At 39.9% G+C, this 25,000-nt stretch overlaps 1 protein-coding gene across 3 annotated transcripts in view; it reads left to right on the top strand.

The window, feature by feature from the left end:
• LOC139694330 (dual specificity calcium/calmodulin-dependent 3',5'-cyclic nucleotide phosphodiesterase 1A-like) overlaps positions 1–25,000 on the top strand; it is a 580,826-nt gene that overhangs the window by 71,533 nt on the left and 484,293 nt on the right. The window contains exon 1 of one of the 3 annotated variants that reach the window (XM_071592825.1): positions 19,310–20,299. The exons of the other annotated variants lie outside the window; for them this stretch is intronic. Within the exon in view, the coding sequence (XP_071448926.1) occupies positions 20,161–20,299 (139 nt within the window). The 5' untranslated portion in view covers positions 19,310–20,160. Of the gene's footprint in view, positions 1–19,309; positions 20,300–25,000 lie in introns of those variants that run through there. 3 annotated transcript variants of the gene reach the window in all.

Genomic DNA, 25,000 nt, shown 5'->3' with positions numbered 1-25,000 from the left:
GTCGCCGCATTTCTTATTCAATGGCATCGCTTTAATACTTCCGGCATATCTCTTTCCGCACTTTTACTCCCATTTCATCCGCCTGTTCCCGGCGAGGAATACCCCTTCCCATTTTACACGTTCCTGCTGTGACTCACTCATCCAATATTCATTCATATTCACTTCTCCTCCAGGTTCTCCCCATCTTCTTTTCTCCTCCGCATCGCAATAGTTGTCCTCCTCTCCTTTCTCCTTTGTCTCTCTCACGACCCTCCTCATTCGCTTATGCCTCCCCTGTCTCACCGCTCTTTCTCTCTCTCCTTCCGTCGTCCTTTATTCCTTACGTATTTTATTTCCTCAATTTTGTTCGCCGTTTCGGATTTATAGCGGCCTATCCCCACACCCCCTCTCACCCAGTATCATAGAAAAATCAATTTTCCTGGATGTGTTCGCTCCACCTTAATAGCCCCTCTTATTTTTCTCCATATTGGGAATGGAAGTGCTTCTTTTGTGGAAAAAAGGAATTTAATCCCGAGATTTCAGCGGAAATACAAGTTTTGCGTTCCCCAGAACACGTTGAGGCCCTCTCTTCAAATGATGCCTACGTGTGTTTGTGTGAGCTATCGTGTTATTTGCGGGGCCTTCCAACTCCTTTCACAATATCTCTGGTATATATATTCCCCAGGTTTCGTTTCTCTCGACGAACTTATATTCAGCATTTGATCAAGGCCTGAAAACACTCGCTTCCCACTGTATAGTGCTGGGACAGGCTTAATTTCTTTCCTTTTCTGGAATTTCCTACTCCCAAGTCTGTCAATTAGAAAATGGGTAACGAATTAATTCACGCTGAGTCTAATAATGTTTCACTTGCATTATTGCTCATTTTACTGCTACTTATTCCCATTACTTCAGTGATTTCATTTTCATAAAAGTTTTTCATATATTTCTGCATGAATTACGAATATTGTTTCTCTTTCCAGTCAATTTTCATACTTTCAGCATTTTTTATGAAAAGCTGGTTTTTCTGATGTATACTTTAAAATGAGCGACTAATCGGTTTCATTTTTCATTTTAATTGCGAATTTAGGCAATTTTCAACATTTGTATGGACATAGAAACATTAAATAAGGCCTGTTTAAACTATTTTAGATATGATTAGTAATTATAATCATGTAAATACTTAGTGATTAAGTGAGGTTATTTTGGTTTAAAGGATGACTGGACTCATTTTACTAAATCACTGTTATTTCAGCAGATGTAGATCATTAGAGTTTTGCACCATTTTTTTAACGTGGTCGAGGATTGCCACATTAATCACACCACGCCTTTCCGTTTTGGATAGAAATTCTCATCCCAAAACTATTCAACCAGCGGCAATCGACCAGTACACGATTTTGCCTTCGAGATATTCGCATAGATAATTCAGCAATTTCGGAGTTTCCCACTTGATCGCTATCACGCGTCGTCTCACGACAGTTGTCGAGCATGGCATATGAATGTGAAAATGTCAATATATAGAACCGCACATTAACCACTTGGTTTCCTCGGTTCTTGGAAAATGTTAACCCTCGAGCAAATGGCTGTGCTACGGCTTCAGAACTTTCGACGGGTTAATTTTGACGACTGCATTAACATTTGGTTACCACAGTCAAATAGGCTCTTACAACAGAAAATAGAAATGATTCGTGCGTTTGGACTCCGTACTCCAACTGAGGTGATCTCTCCGCAGGGAACCCAAATATTTCTCCGACTGCCAGGAATCGAGCAAGGGTCCTTGGGATGGGAAGATATCCATCGCACTAACCCGACATTCCTTATCATTACGTTTCCTGAAATTTAAGAATCAACGAAACTCTCTGAGATTCAGGGAGAGTTTCTCCGAATTCCGGGTGAATTTCGCGATTTGCTGTTGCAAGAACTCATAGATGTTTGGAATTTGTAACAACGTATTTGTCTTTTTATACAGCTTAGGAAAGTAAAAATATCATTTTTGTGTATGTTTGTTGGTTTATTTTACTTCATTGGAGACTTTACTGCCACAGGTTTACATATTTTTTATTCGGTTTTTTACTGCAATACCTAACCTTCCTTTGAAATTTTACCCACTAAAATATTTAAGCATTTACCAGGGAGTTCATTGGAATAAAACTGCGACTTCTTCCATTGATATCTTTGATTCCAATGATAAAGAATTGTCTTTGTCGACACCTTGTTATGTTTTCTATTCCGAGTTCCTTTTTTGAGTCGTTTTTACTGCAATCAGTATCACTACATCTCTCATATGCCATCGTTTTATTGCCCCTTTGGCTATGCATCTGTGATAATCTTTTCCTTGGTTTTTAAATTCCTTTTCCACTTCGTAGCTGTTCATCCTTGCCCTCGAAATATCCTCTACCTTCCGTAATACAAATGATTTCTACCCCTTTTATCTTTTCATCACCAGTGTATTTCTGATGGTCCATCTAATGCGGGTTTTATTTTATCAATTTTTCATTTTAATACTAATTTTATTGTCTCGCAAATTTGGTTGTTGATACAATACTATAGTTGTAGATGGAGCCTTTTTCGATGTGGTTATGGAGATGGATGGAAACAGTAAATTAGATGGTAAGGAAATTAAACGTAGACGTACTAGGCAGAGTAGGAAAGGAGAAGGAGTTTTTGGAAGAAATCTAAAGAAGGCGGGAAAGGTGGATGAAGAGCATTTTGATTCGAGATGGAATGTTGAAGACTATGGTTGAGGGGAGAATATAGGCAAGGAAGGGAGAGGAGGTAAAGTGTGCGAATGTATGGACGGAATGAAGGGAGGCAGAAAGTATGAGGAATTGAATAGGGCTTTAATTTAGCGTGAGTTGTCAGGTTTTGACCTGTTAGGAGAGATTAAGAAATACAACCGTGTTTAGTCTGTTCAGTGCTCCGCCTATATTGCCCTATAGTAGTCTGCTCCTTTAAACATGAATGGTCACATTTACTTAGGTATTATTCCCGTTCTACTGTAAATCTATCCTTGGTTATGTACAAATATAGGTATTTATCGACAACCTTCGAAATTCAACCCTATTTAATATGAATATTGTACGTATTGCGTTAGAATTTAATTTGGAATTTAATATTAATATTTTCAAAGCATCATTTCTAAAATGTATTAGGATTCTAAGAATGGAAATAATTATACTACTCATTATATCTCTTAGAGATGATAACTACCCTTATTTGTGTATAGAGAATGTTAAAACATTTTGGTTCCGTTAGACTTGGCTAATTTTTCCATGTTTCAAAAATCATACTTCCAAACAATTTCAAATAACCTGTTCAGGCTATACTATTCAAATTGTCTTCACAATTATGCATAGAGTTAAATAGTTATAGCATTCATGTCTTGAATTCGTTTAGTATTGTTTTAAATTGCATGGTGATAAGTGCTGAGTGATAGCAAAACTATTTTATTAAACAGCTCAATTAGAAATTTAGGGCCTTAGTTTATAAGTGGCGAATACCAGTCTTATGAACAGGGGGAGAAATAGTTTATGATGCACTGATAGGGTGCTGGCAATGCAATTGGTTTTCTTTATGTTTCTTGAGAACTATTGAAATTGGCAATTGGTATAAATAATTATTGGATGGAAGAAAAACGTAAGTTATGGGTGACAATTTACAACGAATTATTGGAACGTATAAGCGTAAACGTATTTAATTATTCAACGCACCTACTACGTCTTACAGTAATACACTGTACAACGTACAGTAAAGTGCAGAAGTAATCATCATTACACACATGCTTATCTTTATGCAATTCTGACGAAAATTTGTCCACTGATAACATCTAATAAAAATTTAAAAGCCAAGTACTGAAAAGCCTTATGCAGGTGAATAGACCATTGTAAACTTGATATTTTAAAATTTAATTGAGTGTTTATACTCTACGTTAGTACAACATTTACAAGTATGTGATTCTGGTTGCGACTTGTTTTCTTTCATGTCATTATTATCTGGAACTGGCCGCTGATACGAAGTGCTGCAAAGCTCATTTTCTCATATTAATATCTCTAGCATCTCATCCATCAAAATTGCTCCCTTATGAAGAAAACATAAATTTGCATGCTGATCTAGAAAAAAAATGATGCACGGTCAATTTAGCTATCAATTTTAAGATATCATCGAATCACTTGAATTATAGATCGATGCTGTCGAGGATAGTGGATAATGCTGATCCATAAATGTGAAAACGTTATTTTGGCTTGAAGAGTGGAAAAAAATTTCAGGAGAGCATTCCTAGAAACATTTATTTGTATAAAACACTTATATGAACGATTTTAATTAAAATTTTTTACCGTTTTTCTAATTCTCCTTTTGATGTTGAAAATGTTTTACTATCCCTTGACTCTGTAGGCCGAAGAAAAAATTCGATTACGACTTAGCGTGTAAAAATATCCCAAAAATATTTCAATTCGATTGATTCAATGAATTTAAATGTGTTATATCTATTTGTTTCTGATCAGATTTTGATTGTGTGAAAAGGCAAGAGGGAAGCTAAATATATGGGATTGTATTTATTTTATATGACTGGTGTATATTGACCCATTGAACCATTACTTTAGAGCATATTTCGATTTATCAAAAAATTTCTCGATGGAATAAATTCTTGTCAATGTATTACAATTAAATAGCAGAAAGGTAGGGAGGGGGATCCTTGTCACCATTGGAACACCAATTTTGAAATTTAAACTGAAATATTATCATAAATTTTGCAATATAGACGTACAAATTCAATATAGTTACAGATACGTATAGTGGCATTGTAGAGAATATATAGCCGAGGATTTACTTTCGGCTAAATTTAACTTGTGAATAGTAGCAAATTTTCTTAGAATTCCATTTAAAAATTACGGGATGTTTTGCTGTCTAATGTATAAATTTTGTAATACCAACGTATGAAAAATTTGAGCTGAACGTTAAAATCAAAGATTACGGATCGTGTATTCTTAAATTACAGATTTATTAATTTTAAGTTGTCTTTTCTTGAAATAACGATGCTGCGCTGGGGAAATGATATTTTTTTAGGTTCCTTGAATATTTCAATGCAATCATTTCAGAGTGAAAAAATCATTCGTCTCGAACGGGATTCGAACCCGGATCCCTCAATGTCAGGCCAAGTGCTTCAGCTAGTTAAGCTATCGAGGCGTCCTTTTTTACGTTTTAAAAAAAAATCAGAGTTTAAGATGACGCCTAAATAGCTTAACTGGCTAAAACACTCAAACGGACATTGAGGGATCCGGGATCGAATCCCGGTCAAGGCGAATGGTTTTTACACTCTGAAATTGTTAGTCCATTTCTTCAAACCCAACACAAAAAACAATCAAAAAAATTGATTCAAAAGGTAGAAGCTGCTCCAAAGAAGGCAAAGACAGTTTCATCCGCTAATATGCATTGAAATGCATATTGGCGGACGACTCGGTTAAGAGTCACTGTTGCGGTATCGCCCGCACTTTCTTTGGAATTTCCTTAAATATTATTAGCCTGGATATTGCTCGTGGACTACTGGAAACGTATAACTATGATAAAGCAGACTTTCGAATACTTGAGATATGCAAGATAAGCGTATTAAGTTTCGGCCCTTTATATGTAGACACCGAGCCATTTCATTTAGCAAAACTTGAGTGATTATTCGATGTTGACAGAGTTTTTAGATGGGTCCTTTTCATTTGACACTTGATCAGTGATTCATTTTTAATAGTTGTAGGTTAGGCAAATAAATCCAAAAAGTATGGTCTTGACTATTACTCAAATTTCGGCTATGTACAACTACTATGCATGGAAGTTTGAAATCTCCTCAGTTCAGATTCCAAGAAAAAACTTCTTTTATTATTTCTCTAGTAATTAATCTACTTCGTAGTATAATTCTTCAAGCTCTGAAGAACGTTTGAGTTTTACGAACTAGGGCTATGGAAATCAATTTATCGGAAAAAAGATTCATATAATACTGAAGAGAAAACACACAATTTTTATTTTAGTTTACATTCAATGAATTGCAATTATCCGCACGCCACAAAGATTTTCTTTTCTTTATTTCGTAAATCTCGAGGAATGTATTAAACTTCTTCTCGTATATTTCATTTGAAAAAGAGTTTTTCTCCAAGGAAATGCCAAAAAGTAACATTTTAGTGATATAATTGAGTTAGCGTCCCTATAATTCCAATTTTTTTTAATATTACAAAATAATTCAGCGAGCCTTGACTTTAATTCAACATCATTTTGAGAGGCGCCCGTCGTCACTCGAAAATGTAAATTTCTTTTGAATTTATTTCTAAATGCAAGTTAACAGAACTTAGTGGCCTTTAGGATTTATAATGGTAAATGAATTCATGGCGTGGGCTCTTTGATTTGTAGTCCAATTATGTAGCTCCCTTATTATTATGAAGAAAACGTACAGTTTTATCTAGCGGAATGGATAAAAATTTGCATTTTGATAAACATTTAAAAAATTATTTTTCTTCCCCATCTCATAGCAAGGAATTGTATTGAATTAATAATTATATTTTCGAAAACTTTGAAGGCGGGGATCCAATTTGCCGTCATTTGTTGTGTAATTCTCCCAATGAAAAGTAACGCACTGCTTCCTTTGCTAATACTCTTATGCCTTCAATAAGCTACCAATAATAATACCGATGAATATCTTTGCCTTCATTATTTACGAGAATAATAAACTAGAGATTAAATATATTTATGTAAATATGTATATATATATGCATGGTGGAGAGACAACTCGTTAGCAGTGCTATCAGATACTAATGATGAGACTGTCAAAGTTAGTATCCTGTTCTTTTCCTTGATAAATGATGCTAGGCTCTTCGTTTTGCCTTCGTGTATAATTTGTTACGAGAATCGGTGGGGATCGAGATGGTGCGGGGGCTAACGTACTGGCTTCCCACCCTGAGGGCGCGGGTTCAAATCCCGGCGGTGTTGAATATTTTTCAGAGGTATCTCGATCCCTACTTGAGGTGCTTTGTGGAGGGCACTTTGAGTGAGTACGGCGTCCGTCGGATGGGACGTTAAGCTGCGGACCCCTTGGCGCCTTTCGTAAAGAGTAGGCTAATGCCGACGCCGGGTTTCTCTCCACCCTTCATCCTTTCCTGTCCATCCCCTATGGCGCAAATGACCTCAGCTGTCGGTCGCCTCCCCTAAAAACTACTACTACTACGAGAATCGGTTAGCTGGTTTTAAATAGACAAAATTTGACACTTACGTAAAGTAGACTGTTATACTCCATGTCGTGTAAATGCTGGTGGCGATTATTTAGAAAGTTTCCTTTGTTATAACTACAAATCCATCTTTACTGCATGGTGAGCGAAGATATCCCTGGTCCAATGACTATCATGAGTCGGGTTTCCGGGCGGGAATTTTTTTCACTTTCCCAAGTCCCTAGAAAAGTTGATCGGGAAATCGGGAAAATTGCAGCAAGAAATAATTTGGAGTAAAAATGTGGAAATAGAAGTTATTTTGTACTGTGAAACACGCTGGACCACACTGAAGAGAGTGATAGCGAGATTTTTAAACATCATATGATAAATCTGATTAAGACTTTTACGAGAATTGAAACTCGATCACTTATGGAAAGTAGAGTATTATGAAATATTGAGTGGCATGTTGATTTGTTTACAATCTGTAAGATTAGTAGTTGAAGCCCTAAGCAATAGCGTAGCTAATACTTTCACAAGTGAAGGAAGGTCCTATTCAGTAAATTAAAAAAATTGCATTCTTCAATTAGCCAAATGCTTTCAAAGGAAATAAAATTTTAATTGGTTTAACGTAGAAATAGAGATCTTGGGTCTCTCAAAAGGTACTTGAGCAACGCTAGTTGTCTACATGAGATGGGAGAGAATGATTTTTTTAGCCTTGTCAAGTAAGAATGAAATTTCACGATTTGCGAAGTCATTATGGAAGACTTTTTAAAAGAACATTTACCGCATTAGTACTATTTATATCAGAATCTGACCTGAAATGTAAAATGACTAAAGCAATATCAATTTCAACATACAAACCTAGCCCTATGCATGTAGACAAAATATTTGCTTCTCTAAGGAAGGAAATGAGGTTATATGAAACAACGCATTCCCTAACTCCCAACTTGAAGATGCTTTTAGACACAGTGATAACAATGCGACCTACGTCTACAGAAAATTTTCCTCATCAAGTATATTTGCTACTAAGCAAATATGACAATTGTTTGATCGGGCAATCAATATTATATTTTTCTTTAAGTTTCATTTTTAAAATGATAAATAAAAACCATTTGAAGTATTTTTTTTATTTTCAAACGAATAGTATTTGCATTTTTTTCCAGTAATGGTTACGTTAATGAATGGGATTGTGAATACATTGTGTGATACATATAAAAACTCACGGTATACTATTAGTTTTGTTTAAATTTAGTTTGTATTAATTATACTATTTATATTTTGAGAAACTTAACCAAAATGATACTATAGTGATTCCTATTTAGCGCTCGGGGCAAAAGATGCACTAGTCATGGAACTCCGGTCGACGTCCATGATCGAAATTTTATCTACTCAAGTTTTGCGTTGACCTATATACATACGGTATGTATAGGAGTGTCTAGAAACCTCTGAAAGATTGCACCGGGACCTGGAACCCGGTCGTCTCACTTTTTCTACGGGTTTTCTGTATTGGCATTTAACATTACAGTTATTATCACAGATGATAAACGAAAATTAAATGAAAAAGATTATTTCGGAAATTCTCGATAATTCTCGGGAAATACCATATTTCCTTCTCGATTCTTGAAGGTTAAAAAATGTCGGGAATTTGGAAACCCTAATCATGAGCATGGTGGAAAACAATGGAGTACGATGTACGTATGTGCATATGCATATGTTGTACGCATGTGCAAATGTTGTTTGTCTACGATTGGGCCGGTACTGTACTAGTGGTGTGTATAAGGAATAAGTCCTTAATATTTAGATTAAAATAAGAGAGCTCGCGTGCACCTATCAAGGGATTTTGCTTAGAGATTGAGGATTTAGAGATTTTTATATTTTTGCTTAAGTCACTTATGAAAAATATTTCAACATTTTTACGCAACGTGTCTCATGGAGATTGGCTAATTAAAAAGACGCGTAACTAATAACTGAGCTGAGACGATGGGGTCCATAGTTATGTTATGTAATGAAACATATGATTTCATTCCGACCATTAATCCAGTTTGTTAATGCCCATTTTCACTTTGATGCTTTCAATTAGAAGTTTGAACTCACCGCCGATGCAAATGCAATATTATCTTAGGGTACAATGATATCTGTGTTTATGAATTCCCTTGTTAATTTTTACTTTTAAACCTAAAACCGTTATTTGAATACGCATCACCGTTTTGTTCGTAAAATGTGTCTTATGCGGTAATCAGACTGCTTAGCAGTATATAAAAGGTATTTTGCATGAAGGCTACATTTGACTAGATATGTACCTTTTTTTGAGTTCTATCCACATTAAAATTTATGAATGTATATTATTTTATAACCACTGAGGTGAAGAGTTGAAAGCCGTTCGTGGGCAGGAAAAGAACAGTATACTCTAAATGTGCTGTACTCATTTTTCGCTTAGCGTGGGTAGGTTTGGGGACGATTAATGAAAACAACTTTTAAATAGCGATATGAAATGGTGAATATGAAATTAATTCAATTTTTTTGCGATCACGAAGGTCTATTCAATTCGATTAGGGAGCAAAATTTACGACAAAAACGTAACAAAAGCTACACAATGAAGATGGCTCCCGCTCATAGCGGAGGGCACGTTGTGGGTTAGTAATAAATACGTTTCATACTATGCAGATGGCGTTATTGCAGCATGGCTAGCCCCGCAGGTATCTGGTTGGGAGGATATAGGCGCGGTTGAATTTTACTGCTAAGCACTCAACTTCAAATGACCATTTTTGCCCTTAATTCGGCTTAAGTGTCGTTAAGGCATAGTTCACTGGGATATTTAGAGCAAATCGGCATTGGTATCGTAAAGTTGAGACAGGATCATTAAACGCCTTTTGGTCTTGACTCACTGGGCAATGAGAATCTGAAAATTTTTTAGTGTCCGTAGGAGTAAATATTTTTACTCTTGTCCAAATGTTTTCCTTATTTACCCATTTTCATAATTCCTTTTCGTATTCCAGAATTTCTTGAGAGAAAATGTTATCGGTGACGTAGCCCAACTGCCACGGTGTGAATCGAATCGCTGTTAATATTGTTTGCAGAATCCTAATGGAATACTCCCTTTTGGCTCTCAGCGTTAGCTTAAGACTTCACTTTCCTAGTAACATCATAGCAAAAATGTGGAAATTTTTAAAAGGATGGGGAGGGAGATTGTCATAGCTTATTAGTCGTTGGGATATTTGCTTGTTAAAAAACCTAATGGAAATATTCCAGGGGGGCTGAGTAAGTAATATTTAGTTACTTTAAAGAAATTTCTTAGCTAATTAGGAATTTACTCTCTCTCCCTTTCAATTGGCGTAAATCAGGATAGCTAGATATTCCGATTAGTTTTATAAAAATGATCCTCCGTTACATAATATATAATCGGGTAGCGAAAATACACAATCATGCATTTAAAGTTTTCACAGTCGATAGAGATAAAGTGGGACGCACTGCCATTGTGAGAAGCTGACGCTTCTGCCCCGGTGGGATGAGGGTCATGGGGCGAGAGGCGCTTTGAATGGAGGCACGAGATTATCATGCTTATAAAAAAAATGATTTTGGTTGAATCGGGCTGAAAAAGTTCATATGCGCTGATGTTGGGGATAAGAGGATTAATATTTTTACACCTACGTTAAAGAAAATCCTAATAAATGAATGTAACAGAGAAAAAATTTGATGGGCGGAATTACCATCTGTTATTACTGCGTAACCTTTAGTTTTTCTGAAGTGTACCCTTCCCGTACCCGCATTTTTTAGAGGGTATGAATCCCGAGCAGTTTGCGGTAGGCTATTTTTAACAACAGGGATCAAGTTCCTAAAGCAATACAAAGTACATAGCTTTTATTCATTCACGTTGGATCCATGACCTAGTGGGTTCAGATTGGTTTTTTAAAATTTTAATGAAATGACTACGATGAAAGAAATCATTTGAAAACATATGAATAAACTATAGAGTAATTTCGCATCATCAGTTTATTCAAATATATATTTAATATCTTTTATTTTGAACTATATATATATATATATATATATATATATATATATACACACATACACACACATAAATATATATATATATAATATAATATATATTTACTGTTTTTGAGGTAGCATAAATTAGAGCAAACTTTGGAATCCTTGACCAGACAAAAAACTCTTTTTGAAGAATGTGCAAAATGCAATTTCATGAATACAATAGAGTCTCACGGAAAGGTTCTGGTGATGGAAATGTAGAAATCAAAAAAATGCTCACGCCTTTCCATGACAATAATGCTGTAACTTAAACTTTCGTCAGAGTGAAACACACGAAGACTGATCAGCTACTCCCCTTAAAGTAATTACGATTTCACCTTGATTCACATAGGTAGTTGAACTATTTGTATTCTTTTTTCATTTCTCTCTACCGGTAACGTCAGTAACTTCTAGATTTTTTACTAATTCTGAGGATTTATTTTGAGTTTCTTTGTTCCTTGCCTTGCTGTGAATATAAAAATTCAGGAATTGAGACATAGAGTGAGACAAAGGGTTGATTAGATCTATTTTTCAGGAAAACCGGGACATAACACTATAATAAAAATATCTTCGTACGTCCAAGAAGACAAGTTTATCATTGTGAAACGAAAACAAATGCTAGCCTAATTTTATCGCCTTTTTACCGTTTGGAAAAAGTGACTCTCCAGCATTATCTGTGCGATTGGCCCAAATAGTTCCTGTTGTGATAAACTTGCCACCGTTTGTCACCTATTTCAGTTACTTAATAGGAGGAGCCTAAGCCAACCAATGCAACTAGTTCTCCCGAGTCTATCATTCACGAAGGGCTTTAATCCCTCGAGTTCTCTATTTAAGTGGGAAGGTTGGATCCCGAGGAAGCCAAATCTAGAATGCTGCAGGATCTCAATACCTAGACACGCTTACCTAAGCCGCCATGAACGCTCATTTTTGCTATTCCTCGTGTTGACGCACACTGAACCAACACTTCTCCCCGTGGGGTCATGAAACTTCCGAGGGTTTTCTTAGGGCAAACTAACACACCGCGTCTCGCTTCAATGCTTACGCAAATTCTCGCCACTTTCGGAAGAATATTGATAAGGTGAAAAGGGAAAAAATTATCTCGTTTTGGTTAGATCTTCTGAACTTCCAGCTCGTTGTGATTCCCATCGCTTAAGGAATACATCTGAATCGTTAAAGTAATTATAAAGCAGATTTAATTTTTTAATGGATCTCCTAAACCAATCCCGGGAGAACCGATTCTATGATATAATCCATTAAGGTGATCTAGGGGTTAGAAAACGTAGAATAATGACACCTATTCCTAAAAGTCATAAGGGTTAGTGAAATTTTAGTCTTGAGACGACAATTATTTCAATCAGTCATTCCTTAAGTTTTAAGGAAATCGACACATCATAGAGAATATCTCTACAGGATCATTAATCATGAAGGGATAGAACCTAGCTCCTAAGGGAACAATATCTGCCATCCTATGGTCCGTGTGCAACCTTCATTTTATCTTCCATTATCTCGCTAAAAAAAACACACATTCAAATTGAAGTGCCGATGAAAAATCAAAGCTCCAATTTGTTTCATTAAACAGTTACGAGCGACCCTTTTATTGTTGTTTGGAGGGGAATAGTCTGTGTTGTTGCAATGAGACGAAGTGGGGGAGTTCCAACGCTTAATCCGACCCAGTGGTTCGTTAGAAGTGGCGAGTGCTCCATTCTCATGCACTCGGGCGCCGTTTGATGGCTGGTGAGCCGGCCCGAGTTTACGCTCGTGGGTGAGTGAATAGCGCTTTTGAGAGGAGCATCGTTGAACTGTTCTTCTGTGCAATTGAGTGTCGGAAACGACATTAAGGGGCACAAGGGAAATTGGACGCGTATGTCAATGGTTTAAAATGGCGTCTTGTCGGCGCGTATTCTTTTCCAGGGAATCCTCACTTATTAATCGCACCTTCAGCGTGAATGTGGATCAAAGAGGGGGAGGTTACTTCGTTGCCCAAAAGAAGGGGCGTCCCCCACAGTACCATGGACTTATTAAAGATTTCCCTCTAAATGGCAATCTTAACCGAAAGCCTGAGGGAATGGAAGGTGTCATATACATTTGACTGCTGTCAAATGTATATGACACCTGTCATATACATTTACTTCTACAAAATGATGTGATGGGAGGTCATCAGGGCTATTATAGTTTCTCTAGGCCCATAGATGAACATTACTTCCGAGGATGTGGTTCAGGTTTTCACCATCGGCGGAGGACCAATGTTTTTCCTGTTGTTCGAGTGGATTGAATTGGCAATCACCTAAACTAATTTAATGCAGCGATTACTTAGTACTTGTAATACAAGTGAAACTACTTAATATCGTAAACAAATAAAACTTGAAGCAATTGATTTAGGACGTAGTCCATGGTTATGCTAAACGGAAGGATGAACTTAAGTTATGGCTATAGGTTATTCTTTTTTGTATCTCGTCAAATCTTAAACTGATCATTATTACATCATAAAAACATATTTGTAAAAAAACTAAATACATTTGTGGGTAATTACATGTATCATTGGACTTTATGAAATTTATCTCTAATTTTAAATATCATTTGAAGAAATTATTTCGTTCTGGGAAGATGAAAACCTGAGGCGATAGGGATCACGCAGTACGGACCAGCGTGCGTGGCTGTGGCGTATTTGGTAGTGTCCTCCTCCTAAAATACAATGCTGAAGTAGGGGTAATGTGGCCGTTGCGTGTTTCCCCAATGTATTCTCCCAACTGGCACAGGAAATATGAGATCATCGTCGGAAATAAAGGTAAAATTTCAAACGGAAAGTATCCATCTTCGATGGAGCCCAGAAATTAGGCCTTTACAACCTATTTTGGGCAGTAGGTCTTTAGAACCTCGGCCTGGTTGTTAAATAAAAAACAAAAATAATGCTCCCGGAGTTTTTCTCAACTTTTATCCTTTGAGTATCCGCGCTTTGCGTCGGTTGGAATAAGCTAATTTTAAATTGCTCGTGCCTTTGTAAATGTAAATGTAGAAGTTTTTCTACCCGTTTATCTGAGATTAGCAACGTACTCACCATGCAACTAAACGATCCAGACAGTTGGAAATTGTCTGGATCGTTTAGTTGCATGGTGAGTACTTTTACGACATTTCCAATTTCACCGTGTGCTTTTTCCATTCTCTTTTCGAAAACAAGAGTTATGAAAGAAAACGAATTATTTCTTCGCTAAGAGTGCGTGCTTATTATTTTTTCGCGTTGATCTTGCATCTTCCACTTCGACAACGGGAGAATTTTTTAATCATTGCATCCTGAAATGAAAGCTCAAACCGAGGGAATTAAACGGGAGAGAAACCTAACTGTCTAGAATATCATTTTTCTTCTGTGCACACGTGCGAGCGTTATAATTTTTTTATATACCAGCACGTGACCATTAAAAGACGACGATAAGGTTAGACTGGCGGGAGGATGTGGGCGAGGATTTTGAGGGAGGGGGACACGAATGCGTTTTGACGAAGACTCCTTTCCAGTTGCGAGCGTGAGGCTTATCAGTCCTGCCATTGGCTCGTCTTCCAGTCAGCATTTCCTCGGCGCCCTTGAGAGAGAAGGCAGGGCCCATCCACTCACACGGCTGGTCCTCCCGTGCCCTCCTCGTCCTCCCCTCTTCCTCTCCGCCCCGTCCGTGCTCCTGCGCCCCCCCCCCGCACGAGCCCGTCCTTCCCCGCTCCACCCTCCCCTCCCCTGATACACTTGCCCTCTCGATGTGCCCTTATCTTTCCACATCCTCCTCCACCGTACCCACCCTCTCGTTGCCCTTCTTTTTCACATTTTTTTCGCTCTGAACAAACTCCAGGCCTCCAATAAAAATATAAAAACGCAACCCCTGCTCCTCCCATCCTCACCGCAGTGTTTCCTCTGCTTCCAGTCACACACATATATATATACATATATATATATATATATATATATATATATAAATGCATATTGTATATATAATATTATACACACACACACACACACACACATATATATATATATATATATATATATTATATATATATATATATATATTATATATATATATATATATATATATATATATATATATATATATATATATACATGTAACAGCAATAATGGAAAAAATATATTTATGAACCAACGACCAGGAGGCCTCCATTCTTCAGCCTCGTCCCGACATTGTCTGATCCGTCTCTCCTCCTTGCTCCCTCCACTTCTCCTCCACCGGCTACCTTACTTGTTCTTGCTACCCATACCTTCCTGGCCTCCTTATATAGCTGCTCTTCTACCTTTTCTCTGTGGAAAACCCATGCGCCGTATCCTCCATCCTTTGTATCCCCCACCTTCCTCCTCCCCCCCACACGAACACACACTAACCCAAAAATCTTCCACCCTCGTTCTGCGCCACCACCTTTGACTAACACCTCCGCGAAAAATCTCGCTCCCTCCCTTCAATGTATTCCCATCCAACCCGTCCGAACTCCCCTCCGTAGCCTATTTCGACCCCCTCCCCCGTCACTTTTCCTCCCCTTTTCCTTCATCCCCTCGCCGGACCCTCCCCCACGCCACGAAGACACGAAGGCCTTCCTCCTTCCCTGCAATCTCATCTCCCTCACCCCCCTCCGATGTCCCTTTCCTTTACGTGTGCCCGGCCTCCTCACCGCTTTTTGCACTTATTTTTTTTATATTTAAACCCTCAAGCCGCCGACATCTCTCTCTCTCTCTCCCTACATCTCTCCTTCCCATCATCCTCCTCGTCGTCCTCCTAATCTCCCCCCTTTAAGGTCGCACACGAACGTGGAAACTTGGCGGCACCAAACCAGGCTACCGTGTCCACATAAAAGGGTAATTTTTTTGCTCTTTCTCCCTCTCTCTCTATCCTCATATGGTGTGTACGCAGGGGAAAAACAGAAGTTTTTTCCCTTCCCTTCTCCCCTAGCGTGTTTATTGAAACCGCCAAACATCGTATGTTATTGAGTTATCTGATCGTCCGGCTTATTGGACGGTGTTCTCGTCCGGTTGTTCGAACTTAGGCGGGAGGCTTTTTGCCGCGATGTTGGAAGGGGGTGAGGGCGAGGTTAGAGGACGGGGAAGCGGGAGGATGTGAGAGAATTGTTTATTTTGTCATCGAAAGGCTTCAAAGCGTGAATTTTTTTGCCCTTGCGCGTGGGCACGATACGGAAAAACGTGCCTATTGTTTAGAGTAAAATGCTCGTCCTCTGTGAATAATTTCTCTTCGCAAAGTTTTACTCCCGTATTTGTGTTAATTTGGGCAGATTTTGTCTGAGTCATACAAACCTTTCAGTTATCGAGATTCAACCCCTCCTCAGTTGATATTGTCGTTCTTTTTTGCCGCGTGCTGAAAAATATAGAAATCAGCGCTTAAATTACTATGAGAAAATTAAATGCATAATTTGCGCCCGCAGTACATTTTGTCAGACTTAAGACATTGTCTGGCAGATACACGTCTCTAATACAGGAAGTTGCATTAATGACTAATTAATTCTGATATAGCACCTATGAAGACGTTCCTCGTTATTTATTCGCATAAACAAGACTGATTTTAAATGCTTAACAACGCATAAAATGAAAGACGAAACCTTTTCCCCCATTAGGATAGTTAGATACACTAAAAATACATTAAGAAAAGCGGAGTTAAGGTATAAAAACCAGACATGTTCTGCGATGAAATTTTCTAATAAGTGGATATTTAATGGAAGGATCAGGTAGCTATGAAAAGAATTACGGGAAGAAGAAAGGTTTGGGTGTCCTAGAAATAAAGAATTAGAACTTGACACTCTCCTTAAGGAAAGTTGCCAAGATGACAACATGGCTTAAGTTTCAGTCGGACAGATGGTGTTGCGCTTTAAAACTTTTCCTCAAGATACCCATGCTTGGGACCAAAATATCTACCACTAAAAATAATCCTAGCGGGGCTCAGGTGAACTCAATTATTGGGCTCGGAATGTGAGGACAATCGGTCCCGCACGGATAATATCTCCGCCTCCACCTGCCTACCAACTTGTATTTAAGTACAATTCTTACTACAGCATCCGTGACAATAATTCTCCCCCCCGCTAGAATAGAGGCGAAAAAAATTTTCTCTTGGAGCAACGGCGGCTTCTGGTAGGCCATCACGCACGGACCCCACGCCAACCGCTCGTTTCTTTGTCCAAGGCTCGTCTCTCAAGCGGGAGCGATAGATGGCGGAGGATCGAAGGAAGCGAAGCGAAGCAAGAAATGATGACACTGTGCTCTCCCCCATCCCCGTTGATTGTTCATCGCAATCAAATTATCATTGGCCTCTCAGGGAACTAAATTTCCTCCCTCCGGGGTCGTGACGCGCTAACTTTCACCCGCTCACCCTCAAACACCATCTCCTTCTTCTTCCGCCTCGTCATCCCCCTCCCCTCACTCCTTCTTATATAAACATACGCCGCCGCCGCCGTCAACGACTCCACCCCATCCCCACCCCTCATTATACCCCCTACCACTTTTCTCCCTCCTCACCTCGTATTCTTCCCACCTCTCTCCCGACCATCTTATTAAGCCCTCCTCGGTCGCTTCTCGGGAACTCCGCTCTCCTCCACTCGATACCCCGCCTCCGACACGTAACTTATTCCTTTTCTTTCTGTCACATCTCTCACGCGTATTTACGTCCTCTGCTCACCCTCAATCTCCCTTTCACCCACTCCTCCCTCCATCCGGCTAATCCAACTTCAACCCACACAGACACCTCCCGCCTCAAATCTTTGCCGCCTCCATTCCCTCTTTTGCCCAGTTCCTCCTCTGTCCTCCCTTCTCATTTTCCTCCATCGCTTTCGATCCTCCTCGCCCACTCAATTCTCTCCATCTACCTCACCACCGTAATCCCTGTCCCAACTTCTCCATGCCGTTCACTTTCTCCCTTCGCCCTCCATCTCTCGTGGGCCCCTACATAGGTGTCCTCTGCATCACCTCCATATATTGTGCAGTCCCTCTATGTGGAACGTATTTTATTTCTCTTCCTCTTCACATTCCCCTCTCCGCTCCACAAATTGTAGTTCTGGAAGAGCGGTTGAAAGGTTACGTGCACGAATTATTATTCCTTTGTGCCCGCTCGAAAGGCTCCAGGATCATAAACTACGTTTTTCCTTCAGGAATGCCGCGGTACTTTTAAGTATCCCAGTAGTATGTTGAGGGTCAAATCTGCAAACACGCACGTCTGGGTTTTCCCCTTAGTCAAAGCTGGAAACTTCATATATTCTTTCCTTGATTTTAGGTTTATTTCAAAATTATCGTGTCACGGTCTTTTTTTGGATCGATTTTGACCTGTGCCATTTTTCTTGGGGGCTTGTAATTTATTCCGTCTTCTCTTTTTTTATCTCCACCCCTTCGCTCCGGTCAAACCCCGGGCTCCCCCAACTACCAACCTCCATTAGCCATTTCTCTCTCTTCCCTTTTCCGCTTCACCTCCCCGTCTTACCTCACCAGACCACCCTCCTTCCTGCGTTTTATCCCTGGATTCCTCATCCCCTCTCTCTCCCTCCTTGAATATCCCGTTCTCTTTATATTTCCTCATTTCCCATCCCTCAAAGCCCACGCCTCAAGTGTATTTCCTCCCGTGTATTTTCTCCCTATCCTCTTGCCACCCCGACCACCACTCTTCTCAATTTTCCTCCCTCCCCTAACCTCCCACGGTATTTCCACCCTCGGAATAAACGAAAAATCCTCGCATCTCCCTTACATCCCTCCCTCTCCCACGCTTCATCCCCTCCACAAACGTACCCTTCATTTCTCTATCCCCTCCAGCCGACACACCTCACACCTCCCATGACCTCCCGCCTGTCCCTCCCACCGAAACCATACCGCTCCCACCCCCAACACACCCATGCATACACACACACACACACACACACTGTCCTACTCGAACTCATACCACGGCGGCGCTCCACCTCTTCACTCCCACTCCACCCTGCCTCTCAGCACCCTCCCCCTCTCCCACCGCCTCCATATCCTGCCCCGCCCCGTCACCCCATCTCCCTCCCTCCGGCCCTTCCCTTCCTCTCCCGCCCGCCCCTCCTCTCTTCGTCGCTACCCCACCAGCAGTCCCTTTCCTCTCCGCGCTAAGGGAGGACGCGGCACACACACTCTCTCTCTCTCTCCGTTCGCCACGTACATATACACACACACACACATACAGGCGCCTGTCCTTTCCCCTACCTCCCTCTCTCTCTTCCCTTCTCTGTCCCCTCCCTATACACAATCCCCTCCCCTCTGACTCTCCCACCGCCTCCTCCTCCTTCTACGAGAACCTCCCCTCCACATCACTATCTGTCTCTCTCTCTCTCGCCTTCCCTTCGCCGGCCTCGTGTCTGCCGCGCCTTCTGGGAGTGTGGAGCGATCGAGGGAGTGGGATAGAGGGAGAGAGAGAGAGAGAGATAGATAGATATAGAGGGGGTAAGAGAGAGAGACTTGGTGTTGGTGGTGTTGGCCGAAGAGGCGAAGCGGTCGGTCCGTCATCGGGCTTGATCCGGCTCCCGGCTTCGTCCGTACGTTCCGCACTTGGACGCGCGGGCACACACGTAACGCCGTCCCTGGGCTTCCGCGGCGGTGTCGGCGGCGGCGGAGGGCCGTCCACGGGCGAGCTTGGCGGCGCGCTCGCCTCGATCTCCCCGCCCTTGCGAGGGGGCGATATCAATATCACTTCTTTCCGTTTAACTCGAGTGTCGTGGCTCAGTACTCTCCGCAGTGTTTTGCCGAGTGGTGCGTGATCATCTTCCTCGTCGCGGTGGTCGGGAGGAGGTGGAGAGAGGGGAGGAGGAATAGTGAGAGGTCGTCGTCGGGCTATTTCGATACGGTCGTCTCGACTCTCTCTCACGTGGAAAAAGAAGGGAACCGCAGTAGGAGAGGAAGGAGAAAGACACCCGTCCATCACGCAGTGGCCTTATTCGAATGGGTGTTCGGCGTGGTTGAGGAGGAAGAGTGAGGTGGAGGATGGAGGCGGCAGGAAGGGGAAGGGAGCCGGGGGCGGTGCCGCCGCCGCCGCCCCCGAGGGTCCGGGCGCCTAACCGGACCATGTTCAAGAAGTGCAAGAGCGCCACCTTCCAGTTGGACGGTGCCACTTACACGATAGGTGAGTGAAGGGACCCCTGAAAAATATTTTATTTTCGCGGTCACTCTTTCAGAATTCACTCCCCGTCGCCCCCACGATCCCGCACCATTTTGATGGCACGTGCGTGTGGCAGTGGTATATGGAGGTTTTAATTTACACCCACCGCTCGTTTAATAAGCCCAGCGGTTTTTTCTCGAGTAATTTTTCTCAACAAAAGTCATCGCATGCATCCCTCAGATTTCCTCCCTTTTTCTTCATATTCACTTTTCTGTCGTGGGCGTAGCACGTATGCGGTCCGTCGAACCGTGTAGCCTACACGCTGCTATTTCCCTTCATCCCCATCCTTCCCGTCTCCGAAAACCTTCTGCCGAAAGGCAGGCTCTCTCGGCTCACGCCCCCTTTTCCATAAGCCGTCGCCGCGACCTTCTCCATCCCCCCCCTCCTCCCACACCCCGTCGTCTGCGGGCGTGATTTAGTGCCGATACGCGCGCGCGTCTCCTGTCAAGTGTTTCGCGCTCGCTTAAACCACCCGAGAGAAGAGGTGGAAAAGGGCGTGTTTTTGGGATGTAGGGGTGAGTTCGATTGTTTCGGGTGTCTACGGAGGGAAGGTGTGCCCTCTCGCTTCCTTTAGTGCCACGTGTGTCGTCGTCGGGACGCGTCCGAGGAGAGAGAGGGAGAGAGAGAGAGCTCCGTTCATTTTCCACTTAAGGAGACGCGGGACACTGGGACGCGAAAGTTTTTTTTTATTTCCATTTACGTTTCGGTTGTCGTCATCCGTATGAAAGTTTAATGGGATCGATTTTTTTGCACATCATTTGGAGACGAAATTCGCCAGATTAGCCGTCAAAACTGTCGGGGTTTCCTCGGTTGAGTGGGCTGTGAGATTGAAAGGAATGGAAATATTGGGCGAGATTTTCCCCTTGTCTCTCCTTTCATTTTCCGCTTGGAATCTTTACGTTTAGGGCTTCCTTTCTATCATGAGACCACTTTCTATCACGGGACCACGAATATCCTTTTTTTTTCCTATGGTCGCTTTATGCTTTTAGTGGGCCCGTAAAGTATCCATTTCTTGTTTGCCTTCACGTTCTGTAGCATGGGCGAGGGTCACGAAAATTAGTGATTCATGCAGATGATTCCCACGCACATAAAGGAACTCACATTCCTTCTGCCATTTGCGTGTACCTATTTGTTGGAGAATGTTTTTCATTTACTTTTCGATCTCTCTTTAGCAAGTCTCAGGTCTTTTTATCCAATTATTGGAGGGGTTTATTTATAGAATAGGGTAATAGAAATATGTGTAAGTTCACTTTGAATTTTCTTTCCGCGAAGGTGTCTCTTCTTCCTAATGTTAGTTTTATCAGGTGGAATGTAACTACCCAGTTGCACTTGTAACTTTTTTGGTTTTTACATTATGGTAATTTAATTTTGGCAGCCTTCAGATCGAGATTTACCCCATTTTAAATTGATACAATACCTGATTTCTGTGACGCGTAGTCTTACAACTTCAGTATTTTGATTAAATGCATGCTTTCCTGCCGAAGAATAAATGAATTATGGCAGAAAAGAGATAATTTTGTTGCGTATGGTGGTGCTGGTAAATTTTCCATATGATCGCAATATTATTGATTTTTCAGACGGAAATGTAATTTGATTTTGATTATTCTGTATTGAACAAACTGCCTTCAAAACTCATTTAGCCAATTCAATGTGAATGATGTTGATTTAGAATGTAGAGATAAGCAAAATTATGTCAAAGTGATTGTTATTTAGTTTTCCATGGCTTCCATTTTATCGTCTAGCCTTTACTCTTTCGGTGCTCGGCAGATATAAGTACAACCATATTGACTTTAACTAACTATTTTCGATTGAAAAGTTAAGGTGTTAATGTATGAGTGTTTGAATGTTTTTGAGAAAATAATTGGACAGTATCTCACTTACAAACACTTGGTAGCGGGCGTATTATAAGGGTGGAAAAGCCGCATATACATATGGGATATTTCATCAAGGCAATTATGCAAATTTTCATTTTATCGCAATAGAAAAGTTGTAGAGGAAGCCACATTTTCAGTTAATCCCTTTCAATCGTCCGAAATTTCAATGTTGTGTTCAAACGGCACCTCGATTCCGCTGGCGGATGAGGATATTCATCCGATAAAGCAGAGAGTTCCCGAGTTTGATTAGTATTGGTTTCCATGGGGCTTACCTCCTATTGGAAGCAAATTTCGTCCAAAAATAGGCATGAACATTATCCTGAAAAACAAATTGCTGGTGTAGGAAATGTCCTTTATTGTATCAGGAAATTGGTTTTCTTTGTGTTTGTAGAGTTTCTTCCATTTATCTTATCCAATGGTCCGTGAAATACTTTCCCTTACTTGCGATGCAAATGCTTTATTAGCATTATATAATTGTCGAATTTTATTTCGAGTCCCTACTAATTGGAAAAGTAAAGTTCTAGGTTAAATTAATCTTTAATAGAGTAATATGTATGGATTGGGACTTTGCGGGGAAACGTGGCTTATTTCTGAATGAATATGTCACTACTGGACAAATCATTAGCTTTAGGTGTCTTCGTTCGAGAGACTTAAATTACATTTCACAAACGTTTTTTGCATAAGCTATCACAGTATGAAATAATATTGAGAGAGTGAATTTTCGTTAAATATTTACACTTTGCATTTAAATTATTTCAATAAATGATATCAATATGTATGTAGTCATGTTCTGACTGAAAAAGAATTTCAGGTAAGCGTGTAGCGGAAGAGGAGATGAACGGGCATGGGATAATAACTAAACTGCAATTTTAAAAAGTTTTGTAAAATTCGAATTGAATATTGAACATCGTCGAATTATGAATAAGTGAAGGGCAGCAGTAGCATCTGACATTTTAACATGATGTACGTATTTACCAAAGTGTCTTTTGCAAAAATCCCAGTTTCATCGATATCTCGTGGGAGTGTATTTTTCCGAAAATTGTGTTGTAGAAAGGCAAAGTACACACTAAAAAGGGGAGCACACTTCCATCATTTTACCCAATTTAATCAACTTCAACCAACACTTCGAATTTCCCAGCTGAACTGACCGCATCCCTACGCCCTCAGTGTAGAGGCGTGGTTGTTCATTTTGAGGTAATTAAGTCGCAATGATGCTTAGTTGATTTTCATGGTGAATTGAAGCACTTGATGCCATAGAGGTAGATAAAAATTTCATAAGGACTTTCTTGGAGCAGGCATTGCTCGCCATACCGGAGAAAACTTCGACCTTGTATTTTACCTCAATTGTGAGATTCTTTTGGGTGAAAGATAATTTTTTATGTATCTATACTTAGTTTACTTTATCTTTATAATTTATTAACGTTTCGTGATTTATAAATATTTTTCTCTATGCACTCTAAATTGTATATCACTCGTCAAACAAATATTTGGTTTTAATTTCATTTACACATATCTGCACTAATCTCTCTGCTATCGAAACATGGATTTATTATGTCATAAAACCTTTTTAAATGTAAATTTCATCTTTTAATTAAATCGAAATAAAATCTTAACATGTTTTAGCTGTAATAAAAATGTAGATAATTATTAATGAAGACCATGCGTATTTACATTTCTTCGCTGTTCTTTATACGGTTCTTCGATTAATATGTTTATGTTGTTGATGTCGAGAGTTGCCTGTTTACAGAACCTTTTCAGCTGCGACAGGTTTGGGATTTGAATGGTACTGATGTCATGAAGCTGCGTGTACTTAGAAGATACCAGCCTACGGTTGCCATAGTTTCTATTGGCTCAAAAATAAAAGAATCTAGATAGTCATATCATATATTTATTTCAATTATAATGTTTACATGTTTATATTGACGCCTCGTCAGTTTTCATTGGATCTTATTTTCAAGTTTTGTATCCCTGTTTGGTGGTTAACCCAATATTAAGTGAAAAGCGTACTGGAATGTAAGTCCTATTCATTATTTAGCACACTTGTGATGAATTAATGTCTCTAATAGGACCTACACACGTTAAAAAGCTTCCGAAAATCGACACAATTTCCCTGAACGTTGGAACAGTGTAGAAATAAGGTTTTCCTAATTTCTCACAATTTTAGACAATGGAAGTGGTTTCTTGTACATTTAATTCAGCCATCTGACCTCCTATTGCCAATTTAAAAATTATTGTTAAGTTTATTCACGGATATTGCTGAAATAACTTAGTTGATTTTGGACTACGTCTCTTAAATCATAGTATTATAAACCATTTTACTCATTCCCATGAGTTTGAACACACTGATTGATGAAGCTTCGTATAGCAGAAATAAGGAACGCACGCCTTCGATTGTACCATTAATATTCGATGAATAAATTGTTTGCTTTGATTATAGAACTTCATTAAACAATCGATGAATCAATTTAAAGCGTCCAAACTGATTTCAGATCCAATAAATTAACCTGAATATGTATATGAAAAGAGAAAATTTTTTGAGATTTAATCTGGCTTCTGGCTGTGATGTTGTTGCGTGGTATTTCGATTCTATTCTCATGATGAAGTTTTGAGAATTATCATTATGTCAGTAAATGGCACAAAATTACTATGAAATATGGGATAAATACGTAAACTCCTGGTTGAACTGAGTGTATATTCCTGATTAGTTTAAGCTGTACATCTTCTCTTTTTTGTGAAGTTATAGATTCCCCTTGACAAGGTATACATTTTGCGTATCTATTCTATGTGAAAA

Source organism: Hetaerina americana, unplaced genomic scaffold (genome assembly GCF_022747635.1).
Source record: "Hetaerina americana unplaced genomic scaffold, ioHetAmer1.1.p SCAF_5, whole genome shotgun sequence".
Classification (NCBI taxonomy): domain Eukaryota; kingdom Metazoa; phylum Arthropoda; class Insecta; order Odonata; family Calopterygidae; genus Hetaerina; species Hetaerina americana.
The sequence above is the reverse complement of the archived record's forward strand: the minus strand, read 5'-3'. Positions and strand labels throughout refer to the sequence as shown.